The following is an 18,128-nucleotide window of genomic DNA, read 5'->3' on the forward strand; positions in this document are numbered from 1 at the left end:
AGAAAACAACACTATCCCTGAACAAGCATGCATGAATCAAATAATTTGCTTAAGATCCCCATGTCATGTGAATTAGTATTTTTTTTTAATTCGCTTAGTACTTAGTTCAATGTATATGATAGTTGAAAAGACAATGGATTGTCAATTTGTAGAATTCCCAAGAAAAGTTGCCTTCCTCTTTGATGAAGTACTGCACTAAAATAATGCTTTCTTCCATATAGATGATTTGGTTATGAGGCTTCACATATATATGATCCATGATAAAATAATTTGACAAATCTGTTGATTGTTATTTTTTAAAGATGATTTAGTTTTATTATTCAAATTTTATTTTTCCTTCTTTTTATTTCTCATATACTTATGTACCAAAAAAAAATATGGTGAATGTAAGGAGGTAGTACAACATGGATGATTTTGGCCATGACATGAGGAATGAGTTGCAGATATATATATATATATATATGGTGCCCCCACTCGATCCAAAACATTATTAAAGCCTCTCTGGTGATGAGAGATTGGTCAATTTTTTGGATCTTCCTGTACAATTATTGTTTGAGCAGAAGAATATAGTGGACCGACCTCGATTGAGTTATATATGGTGTGGAATCACCAGCCTAGCTACTTTTAGTCTGGTGTGAAGATGCTTCAATAATTGATGGCCATAGGGATAGCATTATCTTGCCAAGCATGGATAAAGAAGAAAAGCATACTATCAAACAATTAAGTTGTCATCTAGACTTCAGAGCAATGTTTCTTTTAGCATGTATGTTTCATTCAATTTTATCCTATTGCACTGTGAAAGATTATTTTATGCTTAACCAACAAATGTGTGACCTGTTGAAACTTTACATAGCCACGAATTGACAACATCAGACGTTGAAGCAAATTCTATGTCAAGGTAGGAAACAAACCAATGGTTGGACCTTTTCAACATTATCGTAATATGTGTTTCAAAACTACTCTATTGGTCCCATAGATATAACTTTGACGGCTTTTAATTCGAGGGGAAAAAGAGAATAGGAAAAGGCAAAAAATTCGTCGTCTTTAATGGCCTTTGATCATGTACGAAGCAGAAGAAAGCAGTAGGCATTTCCCTTTCATTTTCAAAAGTTGACGATTCTCTTGCTGACATCAAAACATGGCCTTTTTTTAACATTTAAAGGGATACAAATTATCCACGTAAATCCACTATTCTCACTCCACGTGTTCGTTAAATATAGGTTCGTTGCTCATGCTTGGAAACAAATTCTTTGATGTAGCATGGTAGCTAGCTAAAGAATGAAAGCAAAATTCTTTGCTCAAATCCCACCCACCCTCCTCTCCCTGGAGGAAAAAAAAAACATTTTAGCTTGTTTTTACATATACATATATATCCCGTCACAGGCTACACAAACAAAAAGAAAACAATAAGACAGACAGTGAAATTTGTTAGCAGATATGTCTTGTATTGTGCCTCTGCTAGCTTTAGGACGATCGAGTACTCAATTTTGAATGTATCATCCACAGTGGCTTGAAAAAAAGCTTATCATGTGACACCATCGCTGTTCTATTTCAGTTTGATTATATATTTCCCCAATCTCCCACCATTCCTTGAATTAATGGAGTACAATCTAAAGAATGATACAATGTCTTCTGCCTTGGAACTGATTTCCAGGACGAATACTTTTGATAGATTAGAAGGAACACACTCCATTATTTCCGTAACTATTATCTCTCTGATCTCCTGTTTGGAAGTCTCCAAAGATAGAACAGCTATCATTCCAGGAAATTATTGAATGCTTACACTGTACAAGTTACTAGATAGAAAGCACAAGATTATTGTGTCCTTTGAAACCCTGGCAGGGGCTTATTCCTCATGGATTTCAAGTTGCTGATTTATTAAAAGGTGGCCAGAATTTGAGACAGCTGATTTGTCAGAATCGACAGCAGCAGGAGGAGCATAAATGACCCCCCGAATGTAGGCTGGAATTGCCTGAACTGCAAACAGGATTAGGCACATTAACTGGCTAGGAGCCACGCGTTTTCCATTGATGGATAACTTTAGCAACTTCTATAAATTCAAGCAAAGAATAGTAGAATATCAAACATCCTACGTGTAGGATTGATAAATTATGGGAATTTAGATTAAGAGAGTCACATAATTAAATTAAACAAGTGAAAAAAAAGATCATATTAAGTATTTTGATATAATTATATCTAAATATTTAGTTCGATAATTAGTGCATGATTCTAGTACTTAAAGAGTATGTTACACATCTCTCATTCTTTAATTAAAAAATATTTGATATAAACTCTGCAAAATTAAGGAAAACTGAAACAAATCCCAAGTACATTAGCCATAAAAAAAGATTTAATATTCTTTTACGAGTAGATAAAATCTACATACTCGTATAGGAGTACTGTCTTGACAATTGGTATAGTAAACCCAATTGGCTTGGTGAATGGGAACAATAGCGCCTTATATACTCTTGACAAGACAATGACATCAACAATATGCATGGAACTTAGAATTTGAAAAGTCAAAGTCCATGCACAAACGATCTTTTTCAAAGGTTACTTGCCTATCTCGCATATATATAGATTCCTAAAATAGATGATTTCTTTTAAAAAATAATAAAAATAAAGAGAGGCCAAGTTTTTTCAAGTTCAATCTCAATCTAAATCCTATATTTGAAAGCAAAGGGCCAAAGGATGATGGAAAGTATTAATAGAGATCAGCCTTGGAACCACAACTTTCTCAACCCTTTTTTTTTTGACATATATATTTCAGTAAGTTCAATTTGAAGATCAGAAAACAAACTAACAGGGTCAATTAAAACTCTTTCATTTCTGTCTTTCAAAGGTTTGAAGTCAAAACTTTCAAGTTTCCTCTCCTGATGATCATCATGCATGTCCGATTGCTCTGTTTTTCCTGATCTACTTTGTAATTGGTATTGGAATGGAGAGAGCCAAATAAGCTGCGTATACTCGATGAAGTGGCTAAAATGTCACATTTTTTACTCTCTAAAGGCCAGTCATTATTTCATGGCGAGCCAACCGCTTAATCACTTCAATTCTTTATTATTGATTAGCTGATCTCTACTGTCCAGTTGTGACTCTCCAGTTGTGGGACGTGGCCTACGACTGAGTAAAAAAATCAACAAAGTCGAAAAATCAACTCGAATCAAGCTATTTGGATTAATTTAGTTCAGATTTTAAATACTTGGATTCAAATTCGGATAGATGACATTATCAAACCGTAAAATTTTGAATCGGTTCATTTTTTTTTTTTGAATTAAAAAAACCCAAATTAACTCAAATAAAACCTAAAAATTAAAGTTTGAAAATAAATAATGGCTCAAAAATCCAATTCAAATTTAAAAGCTTTAAAACCCAATTAAAAGCACTTAATTTTTGTACCCATTTATCTTAATTTTTTTACCAATTCACCTTTTGGACAATTCAAACATCCATTAAAAATTAAAATTTTTAAATCATTTTTTGTTCTCATCATTTCTCATGTGTTGACATTGCTCCTCTAAACCCAAATAATTTCATTCTCAATCTCTTTCAATCTTTGACTCTCGTGACATTCCAAGCCTCCAACGATCACCTCCAAGTGCTCTCCTCCCAAGTTCCCACACAGCATATCATTATCTTCAATCTCTTTCTGTCTTAGTTTCACACTTTCTCTCGGCCTCATCTCTTACTTCATATAATTATGGTATCTTTTATTCTTACAGTCTAATTGCAAGAAACATCATGGATCTTCAATCTTATTGTACAAATTTCACCTCTTTGATTTCTTTATTTGAACATGATTTATTGTTATTTCCTTATTTTTGCCTTGTTTTCAATCTTTTTTGTTCATTGATTTTCCTGCAAATTGATTTTAATATAGGTAGATTCGAATAATCGTTTCAAACTAATTTAAATTTATGTGAATTAATTTTATTTAAATATTTTTTATATGAATCATGAAATAAAATATTTATATAAATCAAATCAAATAAAAAATTTAAAATATCTAAAACAATCCGATCTGGATCACTTTACGTGGCCCTAAGTTCTCGAGAGGAAAATCCTTCAAATCCCTTAAGCGTTGTCCTCTTGTTTAATTTTGACGTTACATTTATCATGATTATGTCAGCTGTTACAACATGCAACGTGTGTAAGGTCTGATCTCATGTTCCATCTGTAAATTTGTCCTAATTAATAAAAGATGGAAATTAAAGGAACAAAAAACAAAAAAAAAGTTTCATCATTGTAGAAGAGATTTCTTGCTATAGTTTTGGCATTTCTACATGTGTTACTATGGACTGAATTCATTAGTATCTGATCATCGTATCAGAAAATATTTGATAAAATCATTCCAACAAAAAAGGAAAAAGAAAAATGGATTAGTAATGAATAAATAAATAAATAAATAAATAAATCAGATATATCATGCTGAATCTATCATCCACAGACTACAGATTTTTATAAATATTTTCATAAATTTAATAAATGCAGCAAATAATAAAAAAAATATTTCTTTGATTTAACAAAGGTTTAAATTTTATCATGTGATACAATTAAAACTTTCATATTATTAATTAAATTTATTTAATATAAATTTTTTTCAATCATAATTATGATAATTTATTTTAATAATTATTATTATTTTTAATCTTATTATCGATTAAAATGGATTCTTAATTTATATTTTTTCCAATCACGATGATCGACGAGAAAAAAGAGGTGAAATGGCCAACAAAATGAAAATAAAAATCTGCATCAGCCACATCAGATTGTACGGATATGGGCCATGCTTCAGGTGGAGGCTTGATGGAAGGAATCTATCAATTCACTATTATTTTATTAATTTAAGGAAAAAACCATTGTGCAAAACAGGTGGAAACAGTCATTTGGGTTTTCCTCTTCATTTTCTGTTGTCATCATCCTTAGTACAAAATTATATATAAAAAAAAAAGTTCAGCAAACCAATCTCAAAACATCACTTCAAATTTGTGCTAGCAATTAACAAAATTAATACATAAAAAAAAAAGTAAACAAAATTATAGAAATGTAAATATTAAAGAGTTTGACACTTTATTCTCAAAATTTTAAATACCCTTTTTTATATATATTTTTTCTTCATATCCAATTAGGAAGTTAACATTGTTTTTTCTTCTCTAAGATTGAAATTCAAAATCAAACTCTAAGATTGAAGTTAACATTTGTCATGTCAAGCACCAAGTTCAACCCCTTCACCGTTTGGTTTAAAATTTTTGTTAATTTTGAAGCAATCACTAAAAATTAACTAATATTAATAATAATTAATATTTGAAAAAAAGGGATTAAGGCCCCATTAGTATTGTGCGAATTTAGTGTTTTTTATTCTATTTCGCATCATTGAAAGTATTTAGATAATAAAAGATCATGCCTTTACATCCATTGATATGCGAATTTCAATCGGAAGGAAAAAGGCTTCAGCGGAGATCTCCTTTTTACCGCACTTTTTTTTTTAACCTTTAAGATTATAGTACATAGAAAAAAAAATATTCTTAGAACTTATCTTTTGTTTTTTTTATTTAATTTTTTATTTAAAATTTTTAAAATAATTCTATTAATTTAATATAATAAATTTGTGTTATAATTATATAATAAATAAGTTAATAAATAACTTACAAAAAATTTAATTATTTATTTGATATATTACAAACAACAAATCATTTAAATTTTTTATTACATACAAATTTTAATTTAACGTCTTTAATAATTATTATGTTTTCACTACACTTTACTTCACTCCCATCGTTATGTTTATATCTAATTAAATATTTTGTAATTGATTTTAATCTCATATTTATAATAATTAATTTTATATTTATTATTATTTTTAAATTTATCAAAATTAATCTCAATATTCATCTAAATAAATCCAAAAATGTAGGTGCCTTCCAAACCAAACAATTTTAATGTTATATATATATATTTGATATGAAATAAATATGGTGCAAATCAAAAAATAGTATTCTTTATTTTTAAGCTAATTCCAAAAAATGGAACTGCGTATTAAGAAGAGGAGAGGATATTCTTCTTTAAGAAATATAAAAGCTAGGGCTAAAGGGAGGTGGCAATGAATAACTGCGGCAACATTAGTGCTGTACTATACAGCTAAGCATTAACCAATCAAAACCCAAAGATTGTAAATCTCCAATAAAATTACAGCTAAATTCATTAAAGCCCCAATCAAAATCTGGGTCATACTTGTCTGTCACTCCTACTGTTACTAATTACCATCCCGGTGAAACCATACACCAAAAGCCTCTCTCTCGATCCTTCCGTTCCTTGTTCTTTTCTTCAGTTTATATATCTCCATACCCTTTGCTACCTACTAGATTTAGATCTCAGCTTGGCTATATAGACATTGAGTTGAGTTCTCAAGATTTTCCTATCTTTTTTGCTTGTTTTAATGTTTTTTCTAAGGCATTGTTCTAGCTATATATCATGATCATCAGGTGCATTATATAGGCTGAATTTCTTTCATATAAATATACTTTTCGACATGGGTAGTTTATAATTAGCAAGAAGAAATCACAGTTTCATAGGATTTTGATACTAGCAGCTTAGCTTCTGATAAAATCTGGTAGTTTCATAGGAACTCTTTTTTTTTTTCTTTCTCCAATGAAAAATATTTTCTTTCCTATTTACTTATTATAAAAAAAAGGAAAATAGGGTTTATGGTTGTTTTGTTTGTTTCTAAAGATCGAGTTCAACCGGTTTAGGTTCTTCTTGGGCAGCTCTCTCGTAATCACTTTATGTTTCAACCACTGGTAACGGGCCACATCAGCTGGTCCTCGTGCCCCCCTTTGATGCTGAGAGTACGAAAATTTTCTTGGCAGAAAATATAATAAAAAAATAACTTTTGGATACTATAAGTCTTTCTTTTTTATTTTATTTTCTTTGTCCTCAAAAATTTTCCATGATATTTGGTCTTGTGGGTCAAACTCAAATGTTTCATCTCTTTTTTCTTTCTCTCCTCTCCTTTTATATAAATCCCATATATATATTGAGTTTTAGCAAGGCTATCTCTCTATTTCTATAGGTGCATGGATATTGGATTGATAGATAGATTGACAGTCGTTGTTTGCGGGTGTAGCATCATCAAGATTCACATGCAAATGCACGGTGGTGATGATAATACTTAACTTCCTTTTCCCCCTTCTTTCCTTCCTAATTTTGTGCCAAAGTTCTTTGAAAATGAGAATCTTGATGATGCTGCATCGGCAATAAACGATTATACAAAAAAAAAAAAAAAAAAAACTCTCTTTCTCTCAGTTTCAAAGTGTAGTGTGTCACTTTGCACTTCTACATCATAACATCCACACAAAACAAGATTAGTCGCTCTTTTGCAAGTTCTCACCCTCTTCTTTTTCTGTTGTTGTCAGGTGGGTATAGTATTTTTCTTTTATGCTACTTCAATCTTAATTTCATGGGGTATTGTTTAATTAATAATGGGTATCTCCATAAATGGATTTGATGTTTTTATTTTTTTAAAAAATAAGAATATATATGTTCTTTTTTTGCACTTTGCTGGGGTAAGGTAACAGTAACAGTAGTGTCTAACTAGGCTGTTTCTAAAGGACTTTGACTTGCAGATCTATGATTATTCTTCTGAATCAAATATACTTCAGCAGTGGAAATGGGTACTTTTTCATGGAGAAGGGACTTTACCCTGGAACTAAAAAAGGTAGAGCCTTGACATAAGAAGTTATTGAGAGAGATTATGTCAAAAAGGTCAATTTTTATCAATCCATGTGCTCTCCTCTCTTGTTGTGTTACTGATGCTATTAAAAGAAATTAGATCCATTCTTGTACTTTGCTGTTCCTTGATTTTGAGAAGTTCTAGTTCATCAATGATTTTTGCTTGCGGGATCGCAGATATATAGGCAAAGGAGCAATCTTTAGGTAAGGATGGTGCTGGTCTAATGAGCTTCGATGAAAGCCAACAAGGTGTTGGCTGGCTCCAGGAGAGTGCTTTGAGCAGAAACTGTGAACTCCGAAGAAAGGTGAGAGAAGTTAGGTAGTGTTTTAGATTTTTTTCCTTATGGGATTTAATGATATCAACTAAATAGCGTAATTACTGCTAGTTTTTGGTTTTTCCCACCACCTTTGTCTTCACCAGAGAAAAGATTCAAAATATATTTGCGTAGAAAAAAAAATCAAAATATATTTGATTATTTAAAAAAAAATTCTGGACATTGTTCCAAGTGGATTTTATCTGTAAAATTCATAGATACATTGTTGAAAATTGGAACTGCTCTGCGGAACTTCACTGTGGAAGAGAGATTACATTGTCATTGCCATTGTTTGTGTTCGATAGCTTTTGCATTAATCACCCATCACCTTTGTTGGTGGACCAAGCAAGGGAGACGCATCTTGCAATTTGGACCCTTAAACATGTTTTTCTCTCTTGAAGACATTTCAATCCCAGTGTCCCACCTATTTTTCATCCCTTAAATAGTACTAATACCCCAGAAATTTCTTCATATATAACTTCTCTAAATTTGCTTCTTCACTCATGAAAGTGATAATTCAGTCTACAAAATTATGGAATATCTGTGTGCCTCTATCACTTTCCAAGCTTTGGTACCCATATTCTGTTCTCCATAATCTATATATATGTGTGTGTGTGCCCATAGTTTCTGTCCGCTTAGCCCTTTACTGCATTAATTCTATGCCAGAGTACAATTGCAAAAGGTTTGGTCCATTGATTTATCAATTCTTACAAAGATATACAATACCCTTATAAGTTACTAGCTTTGGAAAATCTTTTGTGGAGTTTGTTTTTCTTCAAAGAGAAACAAAGGATTAAGCCAAGAAAATAGTACTTGCATATAGCTAGGAAATCAAGTTTCCTCAATTTTGCATGTTGCAACTTCAATCAGTTAGACCTGGCTTCTTCTCTATCTTTGGCTTGTAGGACTTATTAAGCTCTTCCTGTTGAATTTATATGTTGGACAGCAAGCTCTTATTGCTACCCTTTGAGTCAGAAATTCTTGTATCAGTTTAGCAGAAATCTTTCTGGGTTCTGGGTCTAGGAAGTATTATACGTTGAATATTGTAACTAGTCAGTATTGGAACTTGAACCTTTAGTTTGTTTTGTCATTTTAAGTTCCTTTTATTTGTGTTCACATACCATTTCTAGTCTACTGATCTGATATAGGATCATTGAACCATCGTATCAACAAATTTCTTGTTAAATATTTCATGTTCAGAAGTTAGCAAGCTAGCTTACAAAAATATACTTTCTGATAGTTGGATGGTATTCGTTGGATGCTTTTTACAAACTCAATAGTTAATAAACGTCAATCCTTTGCTGCTGTTCTCAAATCAAACTTTCAGCTTTTTGCATAAACTAGCTAGCTATAGGGATATCATGGTTCGGACATGTTCTTCCTCGTCAAAAGCAATGCAATACGTTGAGATCATAGATTTTTGCTTTGCATTGTTTGTACCTAAAGTGCGTAGACATTCATGGAAGAAAGACGTGATGATGTAATTATAAATATTTACTCAACAAAATATTTCACAATAATAATTTCTATATATGGTATTTCTAAGTACTTTTGTACAAAATCTTATTGCCCTAAGATTCTCAAGTCATGTCGTGTTGGGCTGTCAAGGACAAAAACCAGTTGTCACATGGTAATGGAATTTGAGAACTCTATCAGACTTCTATTTTGATGACTTCACTTCTTTGCAGAAATAATTAATGCTGTAATATTCGTGATGCTGCCATCAAATATTTTCTTATAAGATTGACTTTATCCAATTACAAAGATTTTTTAAAGAGTTTGATCAGATGATTGACATTATCCATGATTCTTTCTTTCTTTTGCATGGTAGATTTTGCATTTGTTGTCTCAAACTTCAAATAAAATGGAAGAGAGACAACTTCGTTCAATATCTTCACGCCACACAAATCTGCAGGTACCCAAAAAACTCCGTATTAGGCTCACTCCATTATATGTTTCCGAACATCAAAAGCTGGATGATTCGTATGTGTGCGTGCATATATATATATTATATACACATATATATAATTTAATTATATCGATAAGTGATCTTAATCTTGGGAAAAACACAAGGAAACTGGGAATTTTTGCTGATATATTTTTTTCTTTTTCTGCAGATTACCCATCTTTTTTAATAATGAAAGTTTGAAGTGCATGGTACATTTTGGATGCTATGATAAGACAGAAATAGGATGCTTTTTCAGAAGATGAATCAGACTTGCAGATGCTAGCTGGTGGTTGAACAAATGATAGGTTATGGTCTCAAAAACCATCAAATTAGCTTCGAAAAGAAGCTGCTACATCATGCACTAAGCGAGCCAACCAAAGAAAGAATGAGAAATGCACATACATAGGCTAAAAAATTTATGGAAGGAATAAACTTTAACAAAAACCTTTTCCTGTTAAGATTAAAAGAATTGAAATCATGTCCTTTTTTGTCTTGTATGCACGGTTCAGTTCAAGTTCAAGAAACTGGAGCTTATTCAGTTTTTTATCACAAGCCACTGGAACTGATGCTTCGGCATTCCCTCAAGGATAATGATATTTTCTTTCTTAAAAGCTAAAACCTCACTCTGATCATTCTGCCCCTAGACAAATCCATGTTAATTCTGATAATTTCCATGCTTCGGCTTCCATCATCAAAGATTAAGGTATGTATATTTTTTCAAAGGAACATGAGTAGCCAGTAGGCAATTACATGCAAAGCCATTGTAGCCGAAAGAGTGAAGAACCTGCTAAAAGACTTATTGTATGTCAAATTGTTGAATCAAAATTACTCATATCAGATGCATATGAAAATTTAGATTAGACAATTACAATTATTTCTCCAACTTTTTGTCAGATATAAAGGCATGATCGATCCACCAATATTATAGTGCTTTGATAAACGTTTTTCATTTTTCCTTTTCGATATAATAAGCTTTGGTTTGATTGGGCCCAAAAAGCCACGATGGTCCCCAATGGTGTGTTTGTGGTCCATCTGATGGACGCAGTGGGTGTTCACGGGGCATACATGCAAGTGAAGGACCAGCAATGGTCTCTGGCTGGCTGGCATGAGATCTTTCATATATGCTAAAGTGGTTACTTTTACAATGAATTAATAAAATGAAGTTGTCGACTTTTAGTACCGCAAAAGTGACCAAATGAAAGAGTCGGACCTCAGAAACACCGGGGATAGAAACTTTTTACAGAATCATGGAGAAATGTGATCACAATCAGTCATTAACCACTGAAGCTTCTCTCTCTCTCTCTCTCTCTCTCTCTTTTTAGTGCATTGAACACCAATTATTTGGCAAAATATTGAAAAGTTAATTTCAGATTACACAAGCATATTATGTAAGAGGCACTTCGCCCTGCCCAAACTATGTAAAATTATGCTTTTGAAAATGAGGCTCACATAGCTTGATATTTTGATTCAAAGATAAAGTGCATGTATCTTCAAAGATCAGCAAAAAAATTCAAAACTTCTTCTCTTACAATCCATATCTTACTGTAGAAAGGTGTCAAGTTCTTAAAAATCACATGATTTAACCTTTTTTTCATTGAGAAAGAGATTTTAGACTTAATTTGTAATATGTGTGGTGGGTTATCCGGTCCCCCCAAAAGAAAACAAAAATCAAATAAAAAAAGCCCATTTTCCCATTCAGCCACAGCCCACAAACAAAGGCAGAGGAGGCCGAAAATCCAAGCAGCAAGCAACAACCCAAAAAAGTAGGGAAGACATCTCGACTCAGTTTTACTCTCTCTCTCTCTCTCTCTCTCTCTCTATATATATATATATATATATATATATATATATATATATACACAATATTTATTTATAAACAATTGAATCTAAATAATTATATACAGCTGCAGACTTGCTTATTACTTCCCTAATTGGCTCAAGCGGACACAAGCTTTGCAGTTTAAACCCAAAGTTTGCTTGCTCATGGTGTTTATCCAAAAACAAAAATCAACATTAAATCATCTTTGCCATTTCCCAGTCAGGCAACCATAACGAGCATCACTATACATGAGAGGAGAAAGTGGGCAGGGTTAGCAACTTGGATTAAGTTACCTAGTAATTGTACGAGCCACGAACTAAATTGTTTCCCTACCACTGAGGGGGCCCCAGAAAGTATGGGATCACTGATTATTGATCCATGTTTCCCCAAGGGTGGAATGCTGAGGGAGCGTTTCCTAGTTTTAACATTGCTTATGGGTGCCAATCCTCTCTCATCCTTCCCTACAAGCAGCGAAGAATAAGAGCATAGTGGCTTAGAAAACTCTTCACCTCTACTTTTTAAGGAAAAGGTCTAAATTCTTGTTATATTTATCCCCCCTTGTACGGGTTGCTTGGTCCCCAGAAAATGTCATTACCTTACCACGAGGTTCTTGTTCATCATCTGACCAGTAGCCATTCTCCTGCACATCCTGCATTGCCAGATCATCATACTCTTCATCTGACTTTGTTGAGCATTCATCAACAGAGCCTACCTGCAGAGCAGAAACGAAAAATTAGAGTGAAATCCACAAAGAATCTAAAAGCAAAAAATAGGACCTTTTTTAATCTAGAATTCTAAGATGAATGAATAAGCCCATGTCAAAAAAAAAGATTAGAATGAAAATCTAAAAGAATTAGAAAGCAGAACCTAATGCCATTTCAATCATCCAACATCCATAAAAAGTATCACTGACCCAAGCTTAAAACATGGATAAATGAATAAGCCCATATCAAAAAGATCATCCATATAACACAAATAATGAAGAACCGATACAAACTCTTTTTGCAAATTAATCTCTAAAGTCACTGCAATAAAGAAGTATATTTTCATCTCTTGTAGAATCTAACACGTGTTCATACCTCTTCTTGGATATGTTTGTCACCATCATCACTAAAATCTTCATCACTGTCTACCTCAGGTGGATCATCAACTTCTTCATCACTGCCATACACTGAATTTTCCTCCTTTAACTGTGAGATAAAAAGAGAATTAATAATCCAAGCCCAAAATACACACTTTATAAATAAATAAATAAATTGAAAAGAAAAATTCTACACTTTTAGTATTAAAAGTGATTTCCATTTGCTTATTATTTCATCTAATTTGCTTATATACACATCAAAACTAACCAAAAGCATTGATAAAAGTACTTGAAAAGAAAAGGAAAAAATCATTGTAAGATGCTACCTCCTTTGAAGGACCATCGGACATCCTGGGTGAGCTGCAGCAAGAAGATTGGTATCTACTGCCATTATCAGTCCCATCACATCTTGACTCATCTACACTTCCAGCACGACTTGTGCCACCATCACTAGGCCAGGCACTAATTCCAAAGTGACCAAATTGAAGATTAACGGGTTCGGCCTTGTGAATTTTTAAAGGTCCATACAAGGGAATGCCTATTCCACCTTCAATCCCATGGCTAGAGATAGGCCTTCCATTACTATCAACTGATTGAACTGGCCAAGCTTTTGCCACAGATCCATCGGTGTTAAGAAGAGCCATCAGTTGCCTAGAAGAACCATTCCTCTGGATCAACTGAAACATTCCCTTGGAACTCAGTGAATTGGCAGCACACTGATTCCAGTATTCCTCATCAATCACAGCAACTTTATTTGTTATAGGATCATAAAGTGGCTCCCCAGCTTCACGCCTGCGGAGGCAACTGAAAACTGTTGCATGTATGGCCGCCACACTTCTGTCCACATTTGTGTTGTTTATTTTGGGGACCAAATGCTTGTCAGCTCGTTTGCACAGATAATCTTGTATCTTCCTGATATTCCTTATATACTTCACATACTTATTTTTTGCAGGGTCCAATGTCATGTACTTTGCACGAACTGCAAATCTTTCCAAGTGTTTGTCTTCATTCGTAATGTATATCATGAATGGTATAATTGAAGGGTGTTTCTTCATAAGCCCCATCTGCACACAAAGAAAAAAACATCGGTATAAGAATAACAGATGTTCGGGGAAATGAACACATTTGATTGCAGGGTACAAACCAAAAGTCTACTTACAACAAAATTAAGGCTTAGGTGTACACCCTCAACAATTACAGACTCTTTCCTCTCTTCCCATGCAGTAATCAGTCTGTCTAGGCTGTCGATGACCATCTCACTTTGTGCCTTGAATCCTTCAACAGCCATTTGTTTCAGACCAATCAATTCAGTACCAGTAGAACCACTCTCCATTGGTGGGGCATCAGACTTGCCAGCTGAAGAACCATCAGCTAGCTCACCCTTAGGAAGTGATTGAGCAATGCCTGCCAATTTTTTTGCCTTTTTTTTAGCCTTCGCTTCTGCAACTGCCACAGGATCCAAACACTCCCCAGCATGGTAGGTTGAAGCCCAGAGTAGAGGATTTTCCTTCTCATTTACAAAACTCCTCATCATGTGACGAATTGAATCAGTTGAAATCACAGTTGTAACTCCCAACCTGCTACCCTGAATGACATTAACAATAGCACAAAGATTAGCTGTTTATGGGAATGCAGTTATAGCTGCTAGTGCCACACGACATTAATATGCAAGGTAAAGATACCAGCAAAGCAGACAAAGTAGATTTGCCACAACCACTAGTGCCACACAACAGCACAGTTACAGATTCCTTCCTCTCCCGGATTCTGCAGTGAACACCTAACGCAGTTATAAGGGGAGCCAAGAACATGCTTGCATCTGATTTGAAGACTTCCAAGTAGAGGACATAGAACAATTCAAGACCATCCTAAAACCCACTACCACGATCTCATATCAAATCTTATATGCACTTTTGCTGCAACTAGGCAATAAATATCTATGCATGTTACATTAAAACCTTATGGAATATTTGTGATAATAATTGTCTTCTTGTTGACAAAGCCACCAAAAAGGGAATAAAAAAAAAAAAGTAGGCAGACAATAGAACAATCCTCTACGGAGAAAATCATGCTAGAACAGCCTATCTCTTGAAATATTCCATGAACAACTTGTTATGCCAAATAAGACAGATAAATAAAGAAGTGTGAATTACCAATCTCCAAGCTACCACTAATATGGCTAGAAATTACCAAGAAAAGACAAATTGAAAGGAATGTATGCAGATTCTCCGTGCAAGCAATTCATTATATGCCATGTATTATTGCAATTTCTATTGGAAGATATAAGACATCACACAATACCTGCATGCCAAAATCAAGTCAGCCCTCTGGTTTGGACCTACATACTTATATTCAGCTAGAGCATCACAGACAACATCTAAGAAAGCTTCTCTTTTAACAATAATCGATGTACGTCTTTTGTACAACTCAAATGGTACACTCCTATTTCTATCATCTTTGTCAGAAACTAAACGGCTGCCCGCCTCTGCTCTACGGAAGTCACCGTTGGCAGGATGAACATATTCCTTCTCAGAGTTTCCTTTCAAACCATCAGAATTCAATGTATCACTTCCCAATTGAAGTAAAGAGTTATAAGAAGGTTCACTTCTTATCAATTCAAAAACCCTTTGGCTAATCTGATAAGAAATACAAAGAGGACATTCAGCACAAGGATCCACTTGCTATAACAATTAAAGAAACAAGTGATAAAACCAATCATGTTAAATGAAAAAATTAAATATGAAATGACATATCACAACCAACAAATCAACTAATAGAAAGCCAAAAGCGATCCTAACACAGACAGGCAGGGCAGTGCACAAGAATTCTAAATAGCCATCTGATTGAGGAAAGAGACCAAATCCCAAACTCAATAAGCATACTTAAACAGGGCAATTTATTCAACCTCTCCATAAACACAATAATGAAGATCTCTATCACCCAAGAGGAAGCAGGAAGCAATTTACGAACTGAAACTTAAACCGATAATGTGTACATTGTTAGGCAATACAATCACCAAATGATGATGGGACCACATGATAGAACAAAATCCACAATGCGAAGGTGCCAACAAAAATAGAAACAGATCAAAACTGATTTCATCTTAATTGATTTCGATGATTTCCGAAGGTCTGAAGGCTTTGGCAGGAACATATAGGAACCTAAAAACTAAGCATCAAGCGTCTCGTTTTAAAGATAAAAGGGGAGATAAATATTGAGTCAAAAATCATACTGGTTTGAATCAGCACTAGAGCAGAAAATGATGTTAAATTGAAAAAGATTTTTATAGAACATGTTATAAGCTATCAAGATCTATCACCTCATCATCTGCATTTTTAATTCACTATTTTCTAATTACAATGAATCGATCAAACAAAACAGATAAAACAAACAATTATCAAACAAAAATCGATATTAAATCACAAATCCATAATTAACCGAAATCAACCAAAGATTGACGTAAAAAAAAAAAAGAAGGAATTCATCTAAATAAAAAAACAAGAAGGAAAACCTTGAAGGCATGACGAGCCTTGCAGCCCATGAGTTGGAGACTGCTCTGAAGAACGGGACGCGTGTATCGAAACGACGACGTCTCCTCTGTCTTCTCACCTTCGTCCATCACAACTATATACAACACCTTCGATAACTCCCCCATCTCTCCCTATCTCTGCGCACAAAAAAAAATCCAAACAAAACCAAAACGTCGACGTTTTGAAAAAAGGCAATGTAGGAGAATCAACAAAGAGCAGTTGAGAAATCATACCTGAATATATTTACCGCAAAATAAGCCAAAAAGAAGAGAGAAAGGGATTGTTAGGGTTTGGTTTTTCTATAAACCATGAAATGCGAGAAACGCCATTTCGAAGAAAAGCAGAGGGAAAGGATCGCTAGCCATCTCTTGGTCGTTTCACTACTGCACCACGCATCGTGCGAGCAGAGCTTCCTCGAGTCCTTTCTTCTCGTTTATGCAAAAAACCGCTCGGGTAAGAATTGCGGGGTAATCGTAAAAAGACAAATATCGCCTCGTTTTGGGCAAGGAATTACGGAGATACGTGACTTTTTGTTGGAAGGAAGCATAGCCGGGAGAAGGGAATTTATATTTTTTAAATCGGGGAGTGGCAATAGAAGTCATTTTAGAAAGAAAAGAGGATGAAACAATAAATGACACGTTTTGTCCTTGTTTTGTAATTTAGGAAATGGGAAAGGACTTAACGCAAATAAATTTTTTATTTAAAAAATTTTGTTTTACTTTTAATTCATAAATTTAATGACCTAGAAAATTTACTACTTTAATTCTCTTAAATTTTTCTTGGAAAAGTAATTCATTCATATATATGAATAAATTAATTAATTATTAAATAAATATATGACAATCATTGGATTTAATTTATAAAGTTTAACGTTATTAATGTATAAAATAATAATAATTCATGAAAATAAAAATATTATTTTATATGTTTGTAATATTTTTTTAACCCTAGAAACAAAGTGATTGAACAAATATATATTTTTTTGAATAATAATAGTAATAATATTTTTCCTTAGGTAAAGTGGTTTTGTATTTAATAGGGTATCCCATCCTTAAATTGCATGAAATTTAGATTGTAGAATATTTATTGCAAAAAATAAATTATAAAAAACATAAATAAAATCTTAATTATATAAAATTAGAGAGTTTTTATGTGATTTTAAGTTACACAATAAAAAATAATATTTTTAATCTTATAAATTTTATTATATTCGTCTCAAGATTCAAAGTAAAATTAAGTCTCAAATTTTGACCATTGAAATATATGTATCAAAGTTTTTTTTTTTTTTCAATTTTGTAATATGCAATTTGGAAAAAAAAATATAAAAATTTTATTAATTTGATCTTAATTTTATTTATGATAAAAAGTACTACACTCTTTATGATTATAATTTTATATAAAAGGTGCAGTCTAATCAAATTAAATTGAAACAATAAAAAATTTAAGTTTAAGTTTAATTTGAAATTTATTATTTAAATTTCGATGATTCAAACTTTATCAAATTTTAATTGTTAAACTTTAACTAAGCTTGAAATAAGAGTCGAGTTACTTGAACTTATTTAATGAAAATTAATTTGATTTTATACTCGATTATGTGTTTGAGGTCAAACTCAAATTTATATATATATATATAAAAAGAGGTAAAATAATAAAATTTTTAAATAATAAAAATATTTTAAAATTTAAAAATTTGACTAAACTTGTAAATTAT

General features: G+C 32.8%; 1 protein-coding gene and 1 long non-coding RNA gene across 5 annotated transcripts; one reads left to right on the top strand and one right to left on the bottom strand.

Annotated features, from left to right (window-relative positions):
- Positions 1–6,133: 6,133 nt before the first annotated feature.
- LOC149515206 (uncharacterized) lies at positions 6,134–11,518 on the top strand. Of its 3 annotated transcripts, none has more exons than XR_016326937.1 (5): positions 6,134–7,412; positions 7,608–7,714; positions 7,906–8,033; positions 9,874–9,957; positions 10,160–11,518. It is a non-coding gene; the product is annotated as an uncharacterized LOC149515206 (long non-coding RNA). The 3 variants fall into 3 exon arrangements; XR_016326936.1 differs by having other exon boundaries at positions 7,623–7,714; XR_016326935.1 differs by having other exon boundaries at positions 6,138–7,714.
- Positions 11,519–11,798: 280 nt separating this feature from the next.
- On the bottom strand, positions 11,799–16,975 carry LOC111303534 (P-loop NTPase domain-containing protein LPA1 homolog 1-like). 2 transcript variants are annotated; one of them, XM_089742541.1, is made up of 9 exons: positions 16,651–16,975; positions 16,399–16,554; positions 15,189–15,523; positions 14,573–14,654; positions 14,050–14,475; positions 13,217–13,954; positions 12,889–12,999; positions 12,410–12,521; positions 11,799–12,270 (listed from the first exon to the last, which is right to left on the bottom strand). In XM_089742541.1, exons 2-9 carry the CDS (start codon positions 16,540–16,542, stop codon positions 12,029–12,031), a joined length of 2,190 nt encoding a protein of 729 aa, XP_089598667.1. In that variant the 5' UTR covers positions 16,543–16,554; positions 16,651–16,975; the 3' UTR covers positions 11,799–12,028. The 2 variants fall into 2 exon arrangements, with proteins under 2 accessions (XP_089598667.1, XP_089598668.1); XM_089742542.1 differs by having other exon boundaries at positions 12,093–12,270; positions 12,405–12,521; positions 16,651–16,974.
- Between the last annotated feature and the right edge of the window lie 1,153 nt (positions 16,976–18,128).

The sequence above is a fragment of the Durio zibethinus genome, chromosome 13 (assembly GCF_047325235.1).
Source record: "Durio zibethinus cultivar Kanyao isolate XHJ-2024 chromosome 13, ASM4732523v1, whole genome shotgun sequence".
Taxonomy (NCBI): Eukaryota; Viridiplantae; Streptophyta; class Magnoliopsida; order Malvales; family Malvaceae; genus Durio; species Durio zibethinus.